General features: G+C 39.2%; 3 protein-coding genes and 1 non-coding gene across 4 annotated transcripts; 3 read left to right on the top strand and 1 right to left on the bottom strand.

The window, feature by feature from the left end:
* Positions 1-1542: 1542 nt before the first annotated feature.
* Positions 1543-4935, top strand: si:ch73-91k6.2 (alpha-1,6-mannosyl-glycoprotein 2-beta-N-acetylglucosaminyltransferase). The gene is made up of 2 exons (XM_062411191.1): positions 1543-1623; positions 1733-4935. The coding sequence occupies exon 2, from the start codon at positions 1971-1973 to the stop codon at positions 3207-3209; it is 1239 nt and encodes a 412-aa protein (XP_062267175.1). The 5' UTR covers positions 1543-1623; positions 1733-1970; the 3' UTR covers positions 3210-4935.
* A 501-nt stretch (positions 4936-5436) lies between these two features.
* Positions 5437-18747, top strand: brox (BRO1 domain and CAAX motif containing). Its single transcript, XM_062410907.1, has 13 exons — positions 5437-5514; positions 6023-6124; positions 6413-6519; positions 7554-7650; positions 10907-11002; positions 11144-11216; positions 11837-11942; positions 12631-12720; positions 12897-12982; positions 13082-13163; positions 13512-13662; positions 13966-14125; positions 14215-18747. Exons 2-13 carry the CDS (start codon positions 6024-6026, stop codon positions 14296-14298), a joined length of 1233 nt encoding a protein of 410 aa, XP_062266891.1. The 5' UTR covers positions 5437-5514; position 6023; the 3' UTR covers positions 14299-18747.
* Positions 18748-19170: 423 nt separating this feature from the next.
* On the top strand, positions 19171-22357 carry LOC133973199 (protein FAM177A1). The gene is made up of 5 exons (XM_062410908.1): positions 19171-19929; positions 20161-20319; positions 20601-20655; positions 20771-20865; positions 21459-22357. The coding sequence occupies exons 1-5, from the start codon at positions 19906-19908 to the stop codon at positions 21663-21665; spliced, it is 540 nt and encodes a 179-aa protein (XP_062266892.1). The 5' UTR covers positions 19171-19905; the 3' UTR covers positions 21666-22357.
* Positions 22358-22661: 304 nt separating this feature from the next.
* On the bottom strand, positions 22662-22743 carry trnas-gcu (transfer RNA serine (anticodon GCU)). The gene has a single exon. It is a non-coding gene; the product is annotated as a tRNA-Ser (tRNA).
* Between the last annotated feature and the right edge of the window lie 884 nt (positions 22744-23627).

Here is a 23627-nt window from a genome sequence, read left to right as displayed (position 1 = left end):
AAGTAGAAAAGAAAACCACTGACCTTTTTGTTTCATCATTTTTTATGTAATCTCGACTGACTCGCTGAATTGTAGAGCAGATAGGGGATCTTTTTTTTTCTCTTCACTGTTTCCAAGTGTTTTCTCAAGGTAGTAGGTATTGGGTTTCTCTTTACATTTTTTCCAGGTCATGACTTAAGTGCTTTGAGATGATATATTTCTGGTTTGAAGGTATAAAAATCACATTTCACTGATATTTAACTCTCCAACAATGCAATGTCCCGTTTAAGTATAATTATTTCCATATATCAGATATACCAGATCCAGTTCCATGGCCTCTTGTAAAGTCCCCTCTATAGGGGTATCAAGTTTTCCAGTCTTGTGGTTTTTCAGGTATAACATCCCCTACCTTTTTGTTATGTGTCTGGGAGAGACCTTGAACAGCAGAACTGATTCAGCCAGTCAAACCTGAACAGGTAAGGTCAGGAGGGAAATAGGTTTACCTTCAGAGCTGAGCACTTCCTGGACAGGACCAGTGAAAAATGTATCCTTTACCTAGTTAATGTAAGACCAGAGTGTGAAAAACTTATTGTAAATAAATGTCTTCCATTCAAAATGCTACTTGGGTAAACTATTTGTGATGTGTTTACGTTACTAATTTTACATAATGTTTGAGAAATCATGATATAATATAATCTGTATGTGTCTCATGTCCTGCAAAAACATACCTGGACAGACAACACTTGGATCTGTTCCCCACTGTCTAAGTGCCTACCCCACCCCACTGTCTAAGTGCCCCTGAATAAGGCACCTTACTCCCCCAACACCTGCTCCCCGGGCGCTGTGCATGGCTGCCCACTGCTCTGTGTGTCCTCCTGTGTTCACCAGATGGGACAAAAGCAGAGAGCAAATTTCCCCCATTTGCATGTCATGTGTGTGGGACCAATAAATGTATCTTATCTCTTATCTCTAAAAAGTTACTATACATTCACCAATGATTTACAGGCTATGTTTTTAACATAACTACGGTGCAATATAAAATAAATAATACTACATTAAAAAGAAATGCTTTATATAATCAAACATAAAAACTGTGTAGTAAAGAATAAAAGTGCAATATAAAAATAAAAGACAACACAAAAAACAGTGAAATATTAAATAAAAAAAAATGCTGTATAAAACAAAATACAACATAAAACAGTGCAATACAATATCAGCAAATAAAATCAAAATAAAAAACAAGAACAACAAACTTTAACGCGGATGGCCGGAGTTTTCGGGTGCTGTATAAAAACCATACCTAAACTCAGTCAAATGAATATATAGATAAATAATGAATAGATTAAAATATGAATGTGTTATAAGTAATAATATTGATTATAAGGTTACAGCAGTATATACGTAATGTTTTATTTAAGCCATGTTTTATATAAGTCATGTTTCTGAAGTAAAGAAGTTTTCCAGTTGACACCTCACGCTACGCTCTCATGTTACGCAGCTGGAGGCGGCTCCGTGATTCGCTGAGCAGCAGCTCGCGCGCCCTCCCGTTGGCTGCACTGTACACGTCAGCGTTCAACAAGTTTCAGCCCAGATGTTGGAGCCTCTTCCTGGTGTGAGCGTGTTGACACATCGCTCGTCGTCCGGGTGAGTTCAGGTCCAAAGTGAAGCCTGCCGCTAACTAGTCCTTTGTTTCAATGTCAAACCAGCACGTCACCCACTCACTTCGCCCGGTTCTTCCTGCTGTGCTCCACAGGTGCCGAGAACCAGCCGCGGAAGCTCGCTCCGATGACACGGTGTCCGAGTGAGGAAGAGGACCCGCCGTCACAAACACAAACTTCTGCCATTCGGTTGAAGAAGCGGCTCACGTGACGTCGGACGGTGATCTTCAGTGCACGAGGAAGTGATGTCGCCAACGAGCTCACAGCTAAGAAAAAGGTGAATCAAAGCCACTTTCCCCTCTGCCTTTCAAGTCAGTTTCCACCGGGAGAAAAATGAGGGCTCGAATGTTCAGGAGGAGCCTGCTGCCACTGCTGCTCCTCTTCTTCGTAGTTCTGTCTGTGACGGTTTTATTATTACTCTTCGGCAATGATGAAAGTGGAACCGATCACGTGGCTCAGGGAAATGAGGAGGAAAAGGTGATGTTTAACTTTGGTTCTCCGTCAGACTTGACTCAGTCCGTTTACAACGCAAATTTCAAGCAGTATATTCAGAATTCGGACAAGTTTGTTGGGGAGCCTCAGCTGGTGCTGGTCGTGCAGGTCCACAACAGGCCTGAATACCTCAAGCTGCTCATCAAGTCGTTGAAGGAAATCAAAGAGACTTACGGCTTCCTTTTGATCTTCAGTCATGACTATTTTACAGAGGAAATAAACACGATAGTGCAGGGGATAACTTTCTGCAGGGTACTGCAAATTTATTTCCCTTTCAGCATTCAGCTGTATCCCAATGAGTTTCCCGGTCAGGATCCACGAGACTGCCCCCGAGACATGTCCAAGGACAACGCTGTGAAAACAGGATGCCTGAACGCACAACACCCTGACTCCTATGGGCACTACAGGGAAGCCCTCATCACTCAAACCAAACACCACTGGTGGTGGAAAATGCACTTTGTGTGGGAGCGAGTGCAGGTGATGCAGGGCTACAGTGGGTTTGTAGTGTTTCTGGAGGAGGACAACTACATCTTACCGGACTTTTTCCACTTCTATAAGTCAATGGTAGAGTTCAGCAAGAACAACTGCCCGGATTGCGACATGCTGGCTCTGGGTAACCACAATGGCGTGACTGATTTTGTTAAACTGTCCAATAAGGTTTTGACCACTGGGTGGATGTCCACAAAACACAACATAGGTATGGCCCTCTCCAGGGAGGTGTACTACAAATTGATGGGCTGCAGCCACGAGTTCTGCACCTATGACGACTACAACTGGGACTGGACTTTCCAGCACTTGTCAGGAACATGCATACCAAAGCCCCTCAAAGTGCTTGTAGCGCAGGGCTCCCGGGTTCTTCACACAGGAGACTGTGGCCTTCACCAGAAGGAAGGGTGCAGGCCAGAATTGGCTTCACAGAGGGCAGAGGAAGGGCTTCAGAGCGCCAAGCATGGTTTATTTCCTTCATCCCTTGTCCTTAATGGTGCAGAAGCAGTAGAGCACAAGGCACACATGAAGAATGGAGGATGGGGAGACACCCGTGACCATAGTCTATGCAATAACTATGCTAAGCGACTTTGAACTGTACCTTTTTCTCAAAAGTAGAGTTTGGTATTCTGCGAATGAGCAATCACACATCACTTTTCAGGGCTTTAAGGCTATAATGGTAAAATGCTATAAAGAAATATAAGTAAACATGGTGCATGCACACAGCTAGTTTATTTTTTGTAATCACCAAAGCTGCACTAATGCCAAAGACATTATGGAGTTTGTGCATTGTGCGTTTTTAATGCATGCACATTCCAACAAGCTGCTCAGTTTCATTTCATCATGTTTTTTTTATCTCTGGGTGTCTCACAAGCCAAAACATCAGGTTAGATTTATTGCACAGTGATGGTGAATTAGAATAAGAAACACACACATACACACAGAGCATCACATCATGATGTTTATTCACAAGAGGTTCAGTTTGCCTGTGTGTTGCTTTTTATGGACCATTCAGTTGTAAGGATTTTTACACCTTTTCATGGTACGGATTTTATATGCAACACCAAAAAGAATGTTCATGTTATGTACATACATACGTGTAATCAAATGTGCGTGACTGTCTTCAATGTTAGATGCTCTGATTAATTGAGCAGCTCTGTCTTCGGAGTTTAACTTTGTGTTACTTGAAGTCTCTCTGCTCTTACCAGAGGTCTTTTTCTGAGGGGAGGTCGACAGACACCACTTGACTTAATCTGTCTCATACTACCCAGTGTTTTGGTCCCATGTTACAACATGCGAGAGGTTGATAATGATTTATTTTTTGGTTCTCTGTGTGCATTTGCTTTCTGATTGGAGCAAAGTGACCTTTTGGAGCCTGGTTCAAGATTCTGATAATGCAAACGTCAGGGTCGTCTGTGATTCTGCATTTCCAGATTAGCACCTTCATGGTCAGAATTGATACTGGGAAATAAAAACAATGAATTGCATTGGGATTAGATGTAGAGAGAAAGACAGATTTTTTTTTTCTTTACAGGCATTCATTCATTAGATAAAAAATATCTCACTGGAGATAAACTCTCCCTTTTACATTATAAAAGAATGAGGAAACATGATCATAATGATGCTGTTGATTGCTTCAAAATCACCAAACGTGCCTTTTTTATAGTTCCTGTGCCCATGCCTGTTTTAAAGAGATTTTTAAAAGTGCACTGATAACATTGGAATTCACCTTTTACTTTGCATTGTATTTACCAATTCTTGTGACTTATAATTGCTGATGGTTATTATTTGATAGTGTCTATATTTACAAGATTTTTAGGGGAAACAAGAGGAAATTAATTTCACAAAAGAAATCCTTAGTATACAGTTAGGTAAAATGATGCCTCACGGTGGAATATTGCTTGTACAGAAGATAGTTGCCCCAAATAAGTGCCCTAACCTGATATAAGGGCATCACAGTGTGCCTTAGGGAGATTCAATAAATCTGCAATGAATGTGATAATGGATAGATTATATTCTGTTCATGTTGAAAAGCACAATACATTTTAAAGAATGTAGAAAAGACACCCAAATTTACATATAATAATGAATTTCTATGTATTTGCATTCTTTTTGTGTGTATTTCGACTGTTTTTGTGTATGTGGGATGTTTGATGATCTCTTAATCAGTGAGATGGTGTACAGTTTCATGAAATGAATCCAACCTTTATTGTTGCCATTTTTGCTTGTTCTATTGTTTCTCTATGACCATCACTTGAAATTGCTGATTATTGTTCACTTAATGTTTTGCCAAATGGAAAATAAAAGACATTGAATGTTGGCCTGGTCATTGTTTTTTTTAAATATATAATAACTTGTAACGCTTTGAGATTATATCAATCGCTACCTTGAGTCATACAGTGTGTGACACAGCAAGTTAAATGAGCATTAAAAAATTATTTTTTAAAGGAAATGTTTCTTATAGTCATCAATTGCTAATGTATATATCTGTATTTATATAGCACTCTTCTTATCAAGGTTACAAAGAGCTTGTAAAATAAAATGGGAATTTATTCAGAAATAAGATTAAAAACTTGAAACAAACTAATCTTAAAATAAGTTTGAAAACATTGTCTCTGTCTTGGCAATAACACATTGATAAATCATCCAGATTGAGAAACATTGACTGCTCTGTAAAAAATAAAAAATATTATGACAAGTTCAAATCTCTTTGAGCAGCTGAGCCTTGAAAGAAAAGAGAAGCCGAAGGCAACTCGGAGGTTCTTCCGGGTACACGTCACGTGATTGACGCGTCTGGTTTCATTGGCCGACTTCTGCTCGTTGTTTATTTCCGGAAGTAAGTTATCAGTGTCACACTTTCCATCAGGACTATCAAACATCTCCAACGACGCAACAACAGGTACAAGATAAATCCGTATTAAAACAAGTGAAGTCCTTTTATTTAGCTGTTGAACTAATAAGTCAGTTGTCTCGTCGCTTCAGCGAATCATGCTTACATTTGTGGATGTAGCCAGTGTTAGCCGTTAGCTCTCCGTAGCGTAGCTTACGCAATGTACTTTGTCTTCAAAAGAGAGAAAGACAATTTTTCCAAAACCATATTAATGGCACTCTGAAGTAATGTCTGAGTCTTCGTGTCAAGATTTCACATACTTTGCCCTGTTAGTGAGTCAACACGGCCGCGGGTGAGGAGGTGAAGCGACCGTTTCGATAAACTGATGTTAGCCATGATTACACATTAGCTAGCTTGTTAATGATGCCCATTCGATAAATGCCTCACACATATGTACTGGCTATTCAGGAGAAGGTCGATTCACTTTACCATAAGTGTGTTAACTCCAGAAATGGAAGTGGTTCATTAAGTTCCTGTCATGGTTTATGTTTCACCCTCTTTGTGTCCTCTTCCACAGGATGGCACATTGGTTTCACAGGAACCCACTGAAGGCAACAGCGCCTGTGTCCTTTAATTTTTATGGTGTGGCAGGGAGCCCCTCTGCCAATAAGATATGCAAGTAAGTCTTATCCCCACTTAATAAACTGTCAAGGGTATTATAACAATGGACTTTGACTACGAAAAATACCCAATACAGATATACCTTTTGTGTGGTCCTCTTAACTGTCCTCATGATGATCTAATGACCATCATTGTGATGCTAATGTCACAGTCCTGGGATCAATTCCATTTATTTAACTAATTGGGTATAATAGCCTTGTTGGATACAATCTATATGAATGATGGAATGATTATGATAGATGTTGGACATCAGTTGATGGCAGTTTCTATTTTGTGACACGTTCAGTGACCTAAGGACAACCAGGGCGAGACTGCTGGAGATGTTCACTGATGTCACCTGCAACCCAGAGATCATGAAAAATGCCACAGATGCATATTTCTCCCTCTTACAAGGTTTGTTTACACTGCAGAAAAAATGAATCTCCTCTCCTCCATCTGTCCTGCTTACATCAGTGTTTTGTCAGGAGCGGTGCTGTTCTGTACCAGTCTGTGAGCTGACTGTTATATATTTGCAATGGTAGAGGAAGAAAAAGGAATATTCAGTATAAATCTGATTTTTCATAGTGACCTTGTTAGTGTTTTGATTTACTCGGGGTGTTTGAAACTTGAAAGGTTTCACAGGCCCAGATTATAGCCAGTAGTAACGAATGATGAAGAATAAGGTTTTTGCTGAGAGGAGACAGGCGGAGGAATTGAGAGGAGATGTCTCCTGTCGTATCTCTTTACAAACTAATGCTATACAGTATTATAGTGCTGCATAATCAGCTGAATTCACACACAAGAGTGGGTTAAACCTATAAATGAGAAACTCAACACTTTCCTCAAAATGACAGATAATAACAAGCATTGAGTAGATGTCAGCAGATGATATCAATTACACATACAAAATTGTTTTGTTTCTTCATTGAGGCAGATCTCATTTTGTGTGAGGGACACTGGCATACAAAAGCTTTCAATCACAAAGACAACCGGTGGATCCCTTTACAGAGACATTAACATGTTGTTACAAGTTTGGATATAATCAAAAAATTGTAAATTAAAGTTATTTCATCATAAAATGAATCATATTCTGAGAACCATTGTTGCGCTGCTTAGTGGTGATGTCTGTGTCTTCATATTCAGGTGTGTGTAGGGTACCCCTACTTTCATACCAGCACTGGTCAGCTGCGTGTAGTGTAGAAAGCACCAGTTGCAGGTTACATTTTGAAGTAAATATCAATGAACCATGTGAAATTTCAGCAATGATAATGCAGGTGGTCAGTCAGTCTTAGCTGCTCAGTTAAACCCACTGTTCAAACCAACAGAGCTGTATCTTAACTCTAGTGGCAAATCCAAGTTTGACATTAAAATGTGTTTATCTTTGTCTTTTGTCGCTTTGCACCTGACCAGCTGCTTCTCTGTTTTTAAACATCGGTTTAACCCAATAGGCTTCATCTCATCCTTGGATGGAACTACACAGGAGAACAAGATGAGGTTCATTCAGAACTTCAAGTGGACTGACACCTTACAAGGAAACACACCAAGGTAGAACGATAGGAGAAACTCGTACAACCAGTCTTGTAGTATGTGGAGGGACTCGCCTTCTTTTTCACATCTGAACGATGGCGTGATATACTTGCCAAGACCTAGTAAGGATCGTTCTAAACATAGTGTTAATATCTGTTAACCGTGGGTGCTGGAAGGTAAAGGAATTGTAAAATTAGCAATTTTGGGCATAATTGATCGTCACACACACACATACACACTTTCATACACACGGTTATACATGGCAAAAGTTTTTGGTTATTCCAGAGGTTAACAGCTACAGTAAGTTTCTGTTTGGCGCTGATTTTGAATGTTGGCAATACTAACATGTTTGCATGTGTATTTTGGATTATTATTATTATTGTATGTTACATTATTATTTAATGATATACAAAATACAACAGCTATGATTATGTTATTCAGTTTAGTTGACAATCTCAAAAATGTGTACACGTAATGATAATCAATCAATCAATCAAATTTTATTTGTATAGCCCATATTCACAAATTACAATTCATCTCATAGGGCTTTAACAGGGTGTGACATCCTCTGTCCTTAACCCTCAGCAAGAGTAAGGAAAAAAAAAAAAAAAAACCCTTTTAACAGGGTAAAAATATGTAGAAACCTCAGAGAGAGCCACATGTGAGGGATCCCTCTCCCAGGACGGACAGAAGTGCAATAGATGCCACGTGCAGGACAACATCATCAATAATCAAAGTCTCTAGCAGCATTGATGAGGGTAGACATCCCGAAGGACAACCCCAACATGACATGCCAAGCAGTCCCGCTGCAAGCACAGTCCATGCTCAGCAACCATCTAGACCACGATCCACCATCCAGACCAGACGCCACTCCAGTCCTCAGTCACCGTCCATCGCCGCCCACCAGGAGGACCCATCACAAGCCACCACCGCGGTCCTGGTCCACCGCCCGTGCCCAATGCCAACGCGACACAGGGTCCGCCACCAGCACCACGATCAGCCCACATGACTCAGAATCCGCCACACTGGATCCAACACCGCGACCCCCGGTGCGCGATCCACAAACCGTAATCCATGGTGCGGCCACAGAGGCCCTGGATCTGCGGGTGATAAAGCAAAGGGATTCCGGGGAAGGGGGATAGGGATGGAGAAGAGGAAGGAGAAGCTGGAAAGAGAAGCTCCGTGTGTCATGTGTCACAAAATAGAACAAGTAACGTTCTGGCGCACTAATTAGCTCTAACTATAAGCTTTATCAAAAAGGAAGGTTTTGAGCCTACTTTTAAACGAACAGATGGTGACTGCCTCCCGAACTGAAGGTGGTAGATTATTCCACAGCCGAGGGGCTTGATGGCTAAAAGCTCTGGCTCCTACTCTACTTTTAGAGAATTTAGGGACCACAAGTAGGCTTGAATTCTGGGAGCGGAGTGCTCTAGTGGGTTTATAAGGTATTAACACCTCTTTAAGGTATAAAGGCGCTATATTATTAAGGGCCTTGAAGGTGAGGAGGAGAATTTTAAATTCTATTCTAGATTTAACTGGAAGCCAGTGTAGCGATGCTAATATTGGAGAAATGTGCTCTCTTCTCTTTGTTCTCGTCAGGACACGTGCTGCGGCATTTTGGACAAGCTGTAGAGTCTTTAACGACTTCCTGCTGGAGCCTGATAATAATGAATTACAATAGTCCAGTCTCGATGTAACAAAGGCGTGGACTAGTTTTTCTGCATCTTTTTGTGAAAGGACATGTCTAATTTTTGAAATATTACGCAAGTGGAAAAAAGCGGTCCTAGAAATTTGTTTTAAGTGACTATTAAAGGATAAATCAGGATCGAAGATCACTCCCAAGTTCCTGACTGTTTCATTGGAAGCAAGGGCAATGTCGTCTAGCGCAGCTATATCATTAGATAATGCATCTCTAAGGTGTTTGGGGCCAAGTATTATAACCTCTGTTTTGTCTGAGTTTAATAAGAGAAAATTGCGGGTCATCCAGGTTTTTATGTCCTTGAGACATGTTCAAAGTTTAGTTAATTGATTACTTTGTTCAGGTTTTATTGACAAATATAACTGGGTGTCATCCGCATAGCAGTGAAATTTACCGAGTGTGTCCTGATAATGTTTCCTAGTGGAAGCATATATAATGAGAATAAAATTGGGCCGAGCACAGAGCCATGTGGAACACCATGATTAACTTTGGTGCGCACAGATGACTCATCATTAATTTGCACAAATTGGGAGCGATCAGAAAAATACGATTTAAACCAGTTAAGGGCGGTTCCATTAATGTTAATTAACTGTTTCAGTCTTTGTAATAAAATTTGATGGTCAATTGTGTCGAATGCTGCACTGAGATCTAACAGAACGAGGACAGACACAAGTCCCTGATCTGAGGCTATTAAAAGGTCATTAGTGACTTTTGCCAAGGCTGTCTCTGTACTGTGATTGGCTCTAAACCCCGATTGAAAGTCTTCATATATATTATTTTCCTGGAGAAACTCACACAGCTGATTGGCTACCACTTTTTCTAAGATTTTAGAAATGAAGGGGAGGTTAGATATTGGTCTGTAATTGGCTAAAACATCTGGGTCTAGGGTGGTTTTTTTGAGTAGGTATTGATAAGGTATGTTCAATACCATGATTAAAGATGTTGTCTTAGTGGACTGCATTAAACTGAAGGGTGGTTCTATTTATACATTTTCCTTACATTAGGGATCATAATAATAGAGACACCTCATAGTATTGCAGCTCAGCACAAAACCACCCTTAACTATTGCATCAGACCTAAAGTGTGTAATTTGATTAATACCTCAATCACAGTATTGACAAAAGTGAAAGACACATACAAGTATAGCAGAGCAGTTGTATTCAGGCTGTACAGGTTTAAGTGGACACAGACCTAGGTTAAGTGCAGCACTGAATGCACCCAAATCCGTCCTCAATGGGACCGCAGATCCCATTACTCCTAGGTTAAGTGCAGCACTGAATGCACCAAAATCCGTCCTCAATGGGACCGCAGATCCCATTACTGCGACCACACTTGGAAGTCATCTGGGATCCATATGGCTAAATTATTTTTGCTTTCTGAGCACATACTGTACATCCTGAGCAACATATGATGGACCACATGTTTCCAAAATACAAATGAAGTACATGCGTATTTGCATTATGAACAGGTGAACTTAATGCTGGACACCAGTGATCGGACCTTTCATTGCGGATGTTGATGCCAGGTGTGTGCAGAGCCTATATAACCCACTGTCTCTGGTTTCTCTCCTCCCAGTGCCCAGCAGGATGCAGTGTTTGAAATGGTCTCCATGGCCTTCAATGTAGCCGTCTGGTACACCAAGTTTGCCTCACGACTAGCAGGCAAAGAAAAGTATGTGGTCATTTTGTTTATATTCGTCAGTTAATTTGTGTGAAATCAGTCATATACTAAATAACAAATCAAAGATTTTAAAAATTTGTCTTGGTTTGTTCCCATACTATACATTTTTACTGTCATGATTGTGTCTTATAGCATAACAGAGCCTGAGGCAAAAGAGGTTCACCGGAGCCTGAAGGTTTCTGCTGGAATGTTCAAAAACCTCAAGGTGAGTCTCATCAACACAAGTCTTCAGCCTAAATTATGGCAGAGCTGGGAAGCACTTTTTTCTGGAGGGTTCCTTACAGTACATATTATTTTTAACTCCCCTTGTAACCACAACATTCACATTTTCCTGTTTATAAATGACATACTGTTCATAGGTGTAAAAACTTAGAACAATGGGATTTTGCCAAACACCCTGAGAAAAAATAAATTAACAAAAAGCGGAGAGGCGGTGGATTAGTGGCAGAATAACACCCAGATCTGTTCCAAAGTCCAAAGAGCACTCTACCCCCACTGTCTATGTGCCCCTGCGCAAGGCACCTTACTCCCCCAACATCTGCTCCCCGGGCGCTGTGCATGGCTGCCCACTGCTCTGTGTGTCCTGTGATGTTAACCAGCTGGGACAAGAAGCAGAAGACAAATTTCCCTACTCTGCATGTCGTGTGATTGTGCATGTGTTTGGGATCAATAAATGTATCTTATCTTATCTTATCTTACAACAGCACACCCTTTACTTTTCGCATTGGTTAAGAGTACATTCATAAATTAATATATTTGGGGGGGGGGGGGGTGTGTGTTTTTTTTTTTTTTTTAAATAACAATTATCTGGCACGTTTCCTGCAGGATGTTCACATCCCTCGCCTCATCACCCCGGCTGAAAAGGGCAGAGACCTGGAGCCCCGAGTGATGGATGCATACATCATCCAGTGCCAAGCAGAAGCACAAGAAGGTACAGTAGCTCAATTACAGCACTGCACTTGTCACTAAGAATGTTTATAAACATGAACTCATTTCTAACCATTGCTGGAGCCAGCTGTGTGTCAGAACTCTTGTTCCTGCCTCCATGAACAGAGAAATAATTTTCTGTTAGAAAGTTTTAATCTACCATTCTGAAAAAGGCTTTTCATGTGTATTTATTACTTTTACTTGCTATGTAACCATCATGAGCTGGGATGGTAAACTGAGCTCGGACGTGACAAATGTGATATATGCATCTAATTTCTGTATAAATTGCATCGAATATGACTTGATTTGTTTGTCAAAGTTTGTTTGAGAATGATTCTTATAAAGTTGTCTTTTCCATTGTGTCATGAGCTGAAATAATAGGAGGCGAAAGAACGAAAATAAAAATTGTAATTATTCTTAACTCTGCAAGTGTGTTATTTAGAAACGCACTTTTCCTTAAATTAATAAATAGGTAGATAAACTGACAACGAGAGAGGGTTTCAGATCAAGTCGTATGTTTATGGAAACATTTATGGAAGGGTCTTCCCCGACCAAGCTCAAAGCCTGCCGACAGCAGATATGAAGTAATGGGACTTGTTAATATAAAAATAATCTATTATCATATTCATGTTATTTTCCATTTTGTTCATTATACTTGAGTTATTTTATCATAAAGTCAATTTTTCTTACAGTGACAATTGCCAGGGCGATTGAACTGAAGCACAACGCCACTCTCATCGCAGCGCTGGCATTTGAAACAGCAAACTTCTATCAAAAAGCTGGTCAGTATTTTTCTGCATCTGGTTTAGAAAACCCAAGTCAACACAGTACAGCAACTATTCAGATGTTTACAATTGTTTTTCCTACTTAACGCAATGTTTGTTCATATATAATCTGAAAACTGGACCTGGTTAGTTACGTAGACCCGGGTATTAAAGGTAAATTTCCCTTTTTGTAGACCACACACTGAACACATTGGAGCCAGAGTGCAGCAGCAAGTGGAGGAAGTATTTTCAGCTGAAGTGGCACTTTTACATGGCTTATGTGAGTTCATGCGTATCCTGGTGTTCCCTGTGGATTTTAAAACCAAAATACCAACATGTCTTTAAACTTATATTTACCTGTCTTTCATTGTGTTTGCAGGCATACTGTTATCATGGGCAGACACTGCTGGCAAGTGACAAGTGTGGTGAGGCCATAAGATCTCTCCAGGAAGCAGAAAAGTGTACGTTTGTATTGAGCTGACGTGTAATCAACTAGTTGCAGATGCAGTAGGTCATGACACAGGTGCTTCCTGTGTGTGTTTCCTGTGTTGCTGCTGTATTTTTGTGAACATTTGTCATAATGCCTGCTCCTTGGCAGGGGAGGTGAGCAAAAACACAACTTCACTACATCGGAATCAGGTTGATTGCCAAGTAGGTTTACAGCAATTCCATGTATGTGTTAACCTACTTGGCAATAAACACTATTTTGATTATGATTGTAATATAGGGAATGTGGGTTTTTGTTCATCTATCCTGCCAAAATGGCCAAAAATCTTTTTTTGTATTAACACAAGCATGTTTCTGTTTAGGTTACTCCCGTGCTGAGGCGCTGTGTAAAGAGTATCGTCAGACCAAAGGCCCGGGCACCACAGCTAAACCATCAGAGCAACTGTTCTTCCTCAAACTGGGCGGCCTCATTAAAATCACACTGGAGAAGTGCCAGAGAGAAAATGGATTTATGTGAGTCAATGCATACCATCCCCAAAAGAGTCTTACTGAGACAGTAAGATGATTTACTTTGTTTATTAAAGTATATTAACTTATCAGAAAACCTTCTTATCATACTGTCAATAGTTAAGTAACAGTTGCCAATAGTATCTCTTTGCAGTTTAAGCAGCTGCTTAGTTATTCCTGTTTATATCCAGTTTGGCTGGTAAATAGTGCACCACTCAAACCTGAACCGACAGAGTTTGAAATTTTCACAATACCTCAAGTTTTTAAGTCTTTCACCTTTAAATTGTACCTCTGAACATATTCCCTCAGATACTTCCATAAGGTCCCAGCTGAGGCCCCCCTGCTGGAGCTGAAGGCGAGTTACGGCCTGGCTGAGCCGGTCACATTTGAGCTGCCGCCTCTCAGCGAGCTGTGCACTCCTGAGGTTTACGCCACCTTCGATCTGACTAAAGGAGCCAAAAATGGAAAGGTACTGCCGCTGGCCGCACACACAATCTCCAGATCAAAAAGCCAACACGGGTATGATTCTGAGCTCTGTTGTCTTTATTCTAACTTTAGGCAAAACCCAAGGAGGAGGAGGTGAAACCAGTGAAGGAGCCAGATTTGAAGCCTCAGACGGACACAGGCTGTGTCATCTCCTAAACCCCCCAAACACTTCATGTACAGCATCATGCTTCACCTCCATCGACCGTACTGATGGCATCTATATTTCCTTCCAAGTATACATCCATAGGAAATGTTTTTTTTAATTAATCCATGACGTTTTACATATATGCTAAAACATGTGTATTGTATTTGGGTATGACTGCCGTTGTTGTTGCATTTAAACCAGAGGGAGTTAAACATCATAGCTCACATGTTTGGAGTTTAATTAGGGCCCGAGCACCGACAATGCTTTCGCTTGATTGTTCAGGAAAATTAGTCGTATTTTTGACGGCTTAAACATACTCAAAAACTCTCGAAACTTTGATGGCGTATAAGGCATGATGAAAATGTATGTATTCTGGAGTAATCTAAATGGGCTTGCCCAAATGGCTCAACGGTGCCCCCTCAAACACAACAGGAGGTCGGCCATCTTTGATTTTGTGGTCATTTGGGCTGTTTTACATGCGTATTTTTAACAAACTCCTAGAGCTTTCATCAGATCCTTCTCAAACCAAACCTCAAACCTCTTTCACACAATCGCAGTCCCGCTCTTAACAGATCCATATTTCAATATTGACTCATCGTCAGTGCGCCTACTGCTAGGGACAGGAAGTGACAAGTTTTATACTTTGACGCTTTGAGTATGTTCATGCCGTCAAATCAGCCGTCAGCCTTGCTTTGACCTCATTGGATCTCACCTGAGGTTTTCTCCAGTCAGTCTGTAACCTCAGCAGAGTCTTCTTTGTTTCGCAGAGCTGGATATTGAGGTCAGCACTGAAACTCTTCTCCTGTACCAGCAATTCAAAGAGCTCCAGATATTGATATGCCACCTTTTTCTTCTTTTTTTACTTTCGCCCCCTTCCCCACTGGGCTCCCGATAGTCATCGTACATGATGAACATTTCTTTCATCCTCTGCAGTTCTTCTCTGCTCTTCTCATCATTCTCCTTTTCCCTCAGTTCTGCAAGGTTCAGGGGGAAATTGATCAGCTGTAGGTCACTCATCTTCTGTGCCATTATGGTCTTCTCCTCATTTAACGTCACTGCTGAGTTTAGTTGTTCAGATGATTACACAGAATATCTTAACCCTTTGATACACAAGCTATGCAAACCCCTTCTAATGCACAACATGGGTCAAAGATGACCCGTATTCATTTCCTGTGTTAATTCATGCATGGCTGGGTGTTTCTTTGCTATATTCATTCATAAGTTCTATATAGAAGAAAGCTTCTTCATTTAGGAGAAGTCATCAAAGCAGCCTACTTCATTTAGGAGAGCTGGAGTCCAAGACGCACCCACAATTCCAACTCCATCTTTATGACCATTATACCGTGAGTCTAAAATGATAGCGACTAGCCAACAATCTGGATAAAGAGAATCAAAAGCATATTTTCAGATGCATATGAATCAGTCTATTAAGTATATACTGTTATATTTCGTGCTTTATTTTGTGGATCTAGCTATGGTTTGGCAGTGAGAAAAGAAGCTAGCTACCTAACTGCTAGTTAGTATTATACATATTTCTCTTTCTCACTATTAATGATTAGTGAGAAAGAAAATAAGACTTACACGCATCAGTTCGGCAAAAGCAGCTGCCTGAAATTAATAGTAGGTGTTCCGTAATGAAAACATACTGTATGGGTCATTTTTGACCGATGTGTTATAGTGATGTACAAATACAAAATGTACTTTTGTTCATAAAGTAAGAAAAAGGATAAATGAAAAATAATGATTTGTAATCAAAAACAAGATATTTAATGAATATTTAGAATATTTATAGATAAAATACTTTCATTTTAAACATATAGCAAAGAAACACTCATGCATGAAATGACCCAAGAAGTGAATACGGGTCCTTTTTGACCCATGTTGTACATTAGAAGGGTATTTATACAATCAATATTTTTATTGAAAAAGTAACAAAGGAAATATTTAAATTAGGATTCAAATAAATATTTGTGGATATCTTTATCATCACAAATCTTTAATACATTTTTCTCCAATCCAAGTTAATTGTGGAATACCTGAAAGACAGAATGATGAAATTCATTCACTGCTTGGATATAGATCAAAACAGAGCTGGGTCACTTTGTTGTATATCAAAGGGTTAAGCTGAAAGAATAACACTTGTTTGTGACTTACAATAGTAACTCCACCCAGGCTTTATAAAAATCGAACACTTCAAAGGATTCATCAGGGCAAATAATTCTTTGTCATATTGCTTTAATGTTACAGTGTCAGTTGTCATAGATTCCTAAGATGTCTTAGACTGTTGTTAAAGGAAACATTGTATCAATCTGAAGAGAAACTTGTGTTTTTGCCCTGAACGGATTTATTAGTCTGACAGTGATATCACCACTTATTTACCAAAAGGGAGGTAAGCCTCATTTTACATTAATTCGATTTAAATAACATTCTCAACAAATGGACAGGTCTTCTAGGCCTTGGTTAGGATAACTTTTGAAAGATTTCTTTAAATTAGGATATTTATACTGATAAAAAAGCCTTATGGGCAATGCAGTTATATGAATGGTGCCTTTGCCTGCATTAACCTGTTCACTGTTTCCTCTTATAAGTGTCTGGGTGTTAAACTCTTAACCGCTTTATTGCTCTGGCCTGTTGATAGACAATTTAAAAAAGGCACATCGGTCTATTAAACTTAATAAATGGTTACATATTGAGTATAGATCCAAAGCTTTTAAAATGAAATATTTAACACTACATAGACTATGATGAAAGAATCTGCAAGAGTAAATGTAGGATTTGCATTCACACAACCACCCTGTAAACGAAAGTACTTTTCAGATGGCTAGAATACTCTATTCAGAACCTACACAGAGACAAAATTAACAACTGCATATGCTATTGCTTTGTTAAGCTGTAGCAGTTTACAATCACAACTTTTAATATAGATCACATGACGTCTGTACTGTAGTTATTCTTTGTACATTAGATTACAAAGGCAATTTTTTACTTTGACTGTGGATTTAAAGAAGCTTCATTACCAGATATATTTGAATCATTAGTAATGGTGTCCTGTCAGGGAAATTATCCCCTTTAGGTATTTAATTTATTTCTATTGTTATGTAATGATAGTTTAGTTGACAACATAACACACTTAGCGACAGTATACAGTTGTGTGTAATTTGAATCATGTTTTTTGTGATTGATTTTGGTTGAATGATATTCATTGTTTCAGTGGATACATCAGAATAGTCACTGACGTAGACAACGCTAACTCCTGTATACCTGAACAGAGTCTGTGCATCCAATGTTATTACTGTATTTCATTTTAGGGCAAAGGTCAAACCATTGTAAGGGCTTGGCGCCACATATGCGAATCCGAATAGAGTATTGCGGGTCAGAGTTCCCCAGAGTTGAGTTTCACACAGTCACTCTGGGATTTGCCCCACAGGAAGTGAATGCATTCGCCTCCTCACTTGCACAGATTGAGGCGAAGGTTTGCCACCTATAGATTCACATATGTGTGACCGGGCCCTACTGGTAAACACACCGGAGCTTGAGGATCAACTGGACATTAGTGTCTAAGATTATTTTCTGTGCTAGTTCAGGGGCAGTACAGGAGCTGCTTCTGATGTCAAAAACTCTTCCAATTAATACGGTCACATCTGATGATACAAGATTATCAACTGCTAAAAACTTGTATAAATTATAAAATACCGCCCAAACATACTCCTCCATGTCCCTACTTGTATATTAACTTACATGAGCTAGACTGCTGCTGAAAAAGCAGACGAGATTCTCACTAAATTTCCTCATTGCACATTGTCATAAGCTGTGCAGGGATGTCTATCGTTTGAGACGCGTTTCCCCTTGTGGTCTGGTTTGGTTTGAATATAAATGTTGGTTTGATAAACTTGGATCAGTGGGTTTAACTGGGAAGCATACATCTGAGCAGAGCTGTTTATTAACAAAGAGTGTGTGGAATCATCATTGCAGTGTAATACTCCTGTAGCCCTCTAATGGTGTCTTTCACGTAAAATATATTCCAGATGGTGTCAATTCATTCATTGAACCACATTCGTCTGTGTCTGCTGTTTGTATACGACAACACTTTATTGAGTTGTCAGTTCAAGATACACTTGAGCATTATCCTGTCTGTTGTTGTGCAGAATGAGCTTGTAAATGAGAATGAACAATGGTCAGAATTATCAGGGACAAGAACAGCTGAGATTGTAGAAACACACTTGAGAAGCTTAGTCACTCCTGAAATAAACAGCCCCAGTGATGACATCATCAAATGAGGATCTTGCACATGTGTATCAAGGAGCTTATGTTGTTCGATAACATCCAGAACCATCTCTACATCTTGGGGCCCTCAGCAAAATACAGGATAAGTTTAAGGCACTGTCTAAATCTTTGTAATTAAATCAAACATAAGATCAATTTCTTTAAACAATAAACATAAAATACATTTTTGTCCTGTACTCTCATGCAATAGATTGTGTTCATTTTCACCATAATACCTTAGTGACAGGTGGGATCAACACAAAAAAACTTTTCAAAAGTGCATAATTTAAAAAACAATCATTTTGTCGCTCGATATATTTCAATACATTTACATGAATTCACAAATAAAAATAATTTTTTTCACCATCAAACCTGGAAATTGTTCAGTAATTTAGGGAGGCTGTGTTATATATGTACTAATGTCATTCTTTCCAGTTTTGGATCAAACCTACATGGTGATCCTCATTAGTGGCCCTATCTTACAGTGGATAGGGCCAGAGTACATCATTAGCAACTTTAATTCAGTGAATGATGACTTTGGGGGCCCCCTGGTGGCTGCAGAACCCTTATTAGCTGCCTAGTTGGCTTATAGGAAGGGCCGGCTCAGGTCCATACCAGTGTATTTACCAAACATAGTAGTCTGCCTTACCACTTATATCAATAAAACATACACACCCCATTGAGGTTACATGTTTCTGCTAAGCAATATTCCAAAGTCCTGATTTTCTGATTTACTTTGAAGTTCAATATTTCTCACAATCCTCTCAATACAGTGTTATATTTTAACATGCCAGTTCTTCTTAACCAATTTGCCTCGATGTCTATCCAACTACAAGAACATTGAGTATAAAGGTTAAAGGTTTGAATAAATCTTAAATTCCTCTAAAGGTTACATGGCACCAAATGTGTTTGAGTTTGAAGAAAAGATCCATTAAATGGGCTTTCCTCTATTCCAGTATTTCACTTTGATATTCGGTCAAGTGCTGAAAGATGAAGATAAATGTAAATATATGTAGATGTCAGATATTAAGCTGTCTGTAACAAATGATTTGAGTGATTTTCAGGTCAATTTAGGGACATATATCCTGGAAACATTGAGGTTCATATATAATGAAATTGGCAACAAGCCTTGACATTCTACACACTGACTACTATAAGTCCAGCCCCTTCAGGACAAGAATGAAACTGATTGCATTACAGTGGTAGCTCTGTGATAAGGTTTGCACTGTTGTATTTGACTTCTCAGGTTTCACGGCGAATCCTGTATCCTGTAGCGTGTTTTTCTACAGGAGTAGAAAAACTTAGTCAACACATTTGCAGGAGAGCGCTAGAGAAAGAATTATAATTTCGGAAGAATGAACAACAGCCTCCAGCAGGAGGTAAGTGTTTTAACAATGGAGCAAGACAAACAGAAATGTTAGCTAAGGCTGGATTCAGTGACACTGTAACAGAGGTGTAAGTGTTGGCTTTCAGGAGCTGTTTGTGACCAGCCACAGGTGAATCTTCAGTCTTAGATGCTCTAGTCAGTAGTAGAATATGTAATGACAACATGCTGTACATAAAGATAACAATCATAACAGGTATAAGTTTAGACCTGTCCGATCTTTCAGGTTATAGTCATCCAGGAAACAGAGTTTGCCGGTTCAACCCAGAGCAAACAGAACATGATCATCCACTTCACCAGCGGTGAAACTATGGAGGTAGAAGATATTGAGGAGGAAGCGGCACAGCCCTCGAATGGTTCTCCGTTGAGAGAACCAATGCAGAGGGTGAGAAACGGTCCTTTTAAATACAATTCTCAAAAAGTCCCAAGAACCATCAGTAAATGAAGTCGTAAAAAAAACAAAAGACAGCTGGTGTCTGTGGCCCTCGCCGGTCTGTAAAAAGCACAATCATTTAATTGGTTCCAATCCTTTTCCAGGATTATCAACCCTAGCTTTAAGCTGGCCTAAGAATAATACTGTTTATATACGTAGCCCAAAGGAGAATTTGTATTGCTTGTTAATCATTATCATCATCAATTCAGTTGTTTTTTTTTCTGTCTCCTCAGAATTGGTTCTCATTCAAGAATGTGGGCATTCTAGTTGGGAGGATTTCACTGCATGGTATGTAACACCACAATTAAACTTATTCAAAGTGGACTGAATAAACACTGCGGCGGATTTTAGTTCTGTATGAAAATCTCATTGAGTTTCAATATATTTTTGTGTCCAACATTAGCTTGTGATTTTCTTGGAGAGAGACTAGCCAGTGCACTTGGACTGAATTCACCCAAATACCAGTCTCTTATAGATCGACATCAGCGTGATCACAAGGTAAAGTCAAATTCAAAACGTATGAATGCAGATATGAACATGTAAGTTAAAAAACTTGCCATTTTTGAATTTTATGTTATATCAAGTTCTATATTTTTGGTTGTATTTGTTATTTATTTTTCTTTACATTTTTTTAGAATAAAGTTTATAGTTAAGCTGTAAAGCAAATCAAGCCTCAATTATAATTCGTTATCATATGGGTTTGATAACGACATCTTAGGAATCATTGCCATTTTTTTAATATATATGCATGTGTGTGTGTGTATTTATGCTGATATCGGTGTGGGGAATTATTTCAGCAACATGAACAACAACTTTATTATTATTATTATTATTATTATTATCATTATTGCCAATTTACTGCTACTACTACTAATAATAATTATTATTATAATAATTCACATCAGTTACCAAAATACCATGATCCATATTAGCCACGATCTAATGACAGGTATAATGCAGAGACTTTTTGTGATATAAAAATGTGACGTGTCCGGGCTGAGAACGTGATGAAACTGCAGTTACCAGTTCATTTGTAGGAACATGAGTGGGGTGTTCCTTGTGTTTGACTCTGTTCCCTCGGTCTCGCTCAGGAACCGAGCAGCCAGGCCTTCGGTGGCCTCAAGCAGGAGCAAGTAGAGATGACCCGCTTCTCTCAAATGTTTGATAGTCAATACGGAGCTACAGGAGACACAAGTAGGCCCGCTGATCTCCAGGGGAGCCATGATGGGAAATATGTGAGCAGCAAAGATGGATACCACAACAGAAGCTATCAAGCAGATGAGGATTATTGGAAATAAAAGAAAAAGAAGTAAAGAAGCAGTAACAGTTAAGATTTGATGTGCAATCAGTGACGACAGAGAAAGTATGGTGGGACTCTGTATATAGTATGGTAATGTTACAAGATAACGTGAAGGATAAAAACACTGACACAGTGAAGATGTCAGTGAGTGTACGGAAGCGTATTGCATTCACTTGAAAAAACAACAACTCTGTTTTTCTGAGATTATTGTAATCTGGTATTTTGATGAAGTTACATTTTGCATAAAAGGACACGAGAGATGGTTATTGAATCGGAACATCATACCCGTTTATTTTCCTTCACACTTCAAAACTTCTCTATTGACAAAATCCTCTTCCGTTAGAAACCCCTTTCAAAACAAGAGTCCCAACCAACATCCTGCTTATAACAGGAACTACACTTAAACCTTCCATAATAAAGCCACTAAATAAAATAGCTTACACTAACAAACGAAATATTTGAATTATGGACATAAATGAAAACTATCCTATATCTATCTTTAGCCTACCTGAAAGACGGTCGAGACGTTCAACTGATGTTTTCAGGATTATTTAAAACTTCCCTAAACAACAGCGTAAGAGCTTGTGCCTCTTTCGTGGGGTCGCAAAAACACAACACTTTTCCTTTGTGAAGTTACAGATTCCTAACAGTAAGTCCTTGTCTAGACAGGAACTTAACTTTCAAAATAAAAGCATATCACACAACTCTGTTTTTCTCTGATAATTCTTTTTTCAAGTGATGCAGTACGCTTCCGTAACTGTGTGACTATCAGTGTAAAATAAGAATAATTATTAATCATGTGGTTAACAATAACTTAAGCTAAAAAAAAAACAGAGAACACGAGAGACTGGTCTTAATTATGTCGAGGGAGGAGAAGCTCATCGCGAACGGTTGATTGTTCTACGGATTTGGGGCAGAGACAGAAAATAAATCATCATAGTACAATTTCTTTAATATAGAATATAATAAGTGTAAACAAATAAGAAAAGAAATCCGACGAGGATGGGATTCGAACCCACGCGTGCAGAGCACAATGGATTAGCAGTCCATCGCCTTAACCACTCGGCCACCTCGTCGACATGGACCCAATGCTATATCACTTCTTCTTTATATGTTAATTTAAGCATAATAATTACATATTTGTTGTTCAGTGACTCGCATTTAGCTACATTAGCCCAACATATTGCAAACAGCTGGTCTTATGTTACACTTCATGTCTTTGAGCCGAACGGCCATAGCTAGTTAGCAACGCTAATGTGCTAACAAGATGAGCTAATCTCAACAACGTGAAAGTTGTCGGCTGACTGCAGTCATGTGATCCATGGGTTGTGAAAACCTGAAAACCCCCTCACGCCACCTGCAGCTGGATTAATGAAGTTTTAAGTGTTAAGGTAAAGGTGCGGCTTTAATAAATTCAATTCAGCATTGTTTCATTGCATCATGTACATTTGCATTGAAAACTACTAACTACTTTGCAGTGCAGATGACAAAGATGACAATGTGTCCACTAGATGGCAATATATGACAAGGATTGTTCTTTTAGGCTGCATGTTTTACAGTATTTGTTGAAAGTTACAAGTACTGTACTTCAGTACAATTTGTAGGTATTTGTACTTTACCTGAAATTTTCCATTTCATGCTACTTTATACTTCTAGGGTAATACATCTCAGAGGAAATGTTGTACTTTTTACTTCATTTGATAACCTACAAGTTACTAGTTACTTTTCAGATACAGATTTTGTAACGTGATAAGAAATCAGTATACCAATAGTATATAGATGATTGAGCTCCCCCTGGACAAACTATAACAGCAAAAATGTTACTTGTCATTGCATCAAATGCCATTTATACTGATTACTACGAAGACTGAGCGGTATTTCTTTAAGCGAGACGAACGAGTCGCTCCTCTCGTTAGGTATGTTGATCTTGAACGTGACAGTGACAAGATCACAGGCTGAT

Source organism: Platichthys flesus, chromosome 18 (genome assembly GCF_949316205.1).
Source record: "Platichthys flesus chromosome 18, fPlaFle2.1, whole genome shotgun sequence".
Classification (NCBI taxonomy): Eukaryota; Metazoa; Chordata; class Actinopteri; order Pleuronectiformes; family Pleuronectidae; genus Platichthys; species Platichthys flesus.
This window is presented reverse-complemented; position numbering and strand designations above follow the sequence as displayed.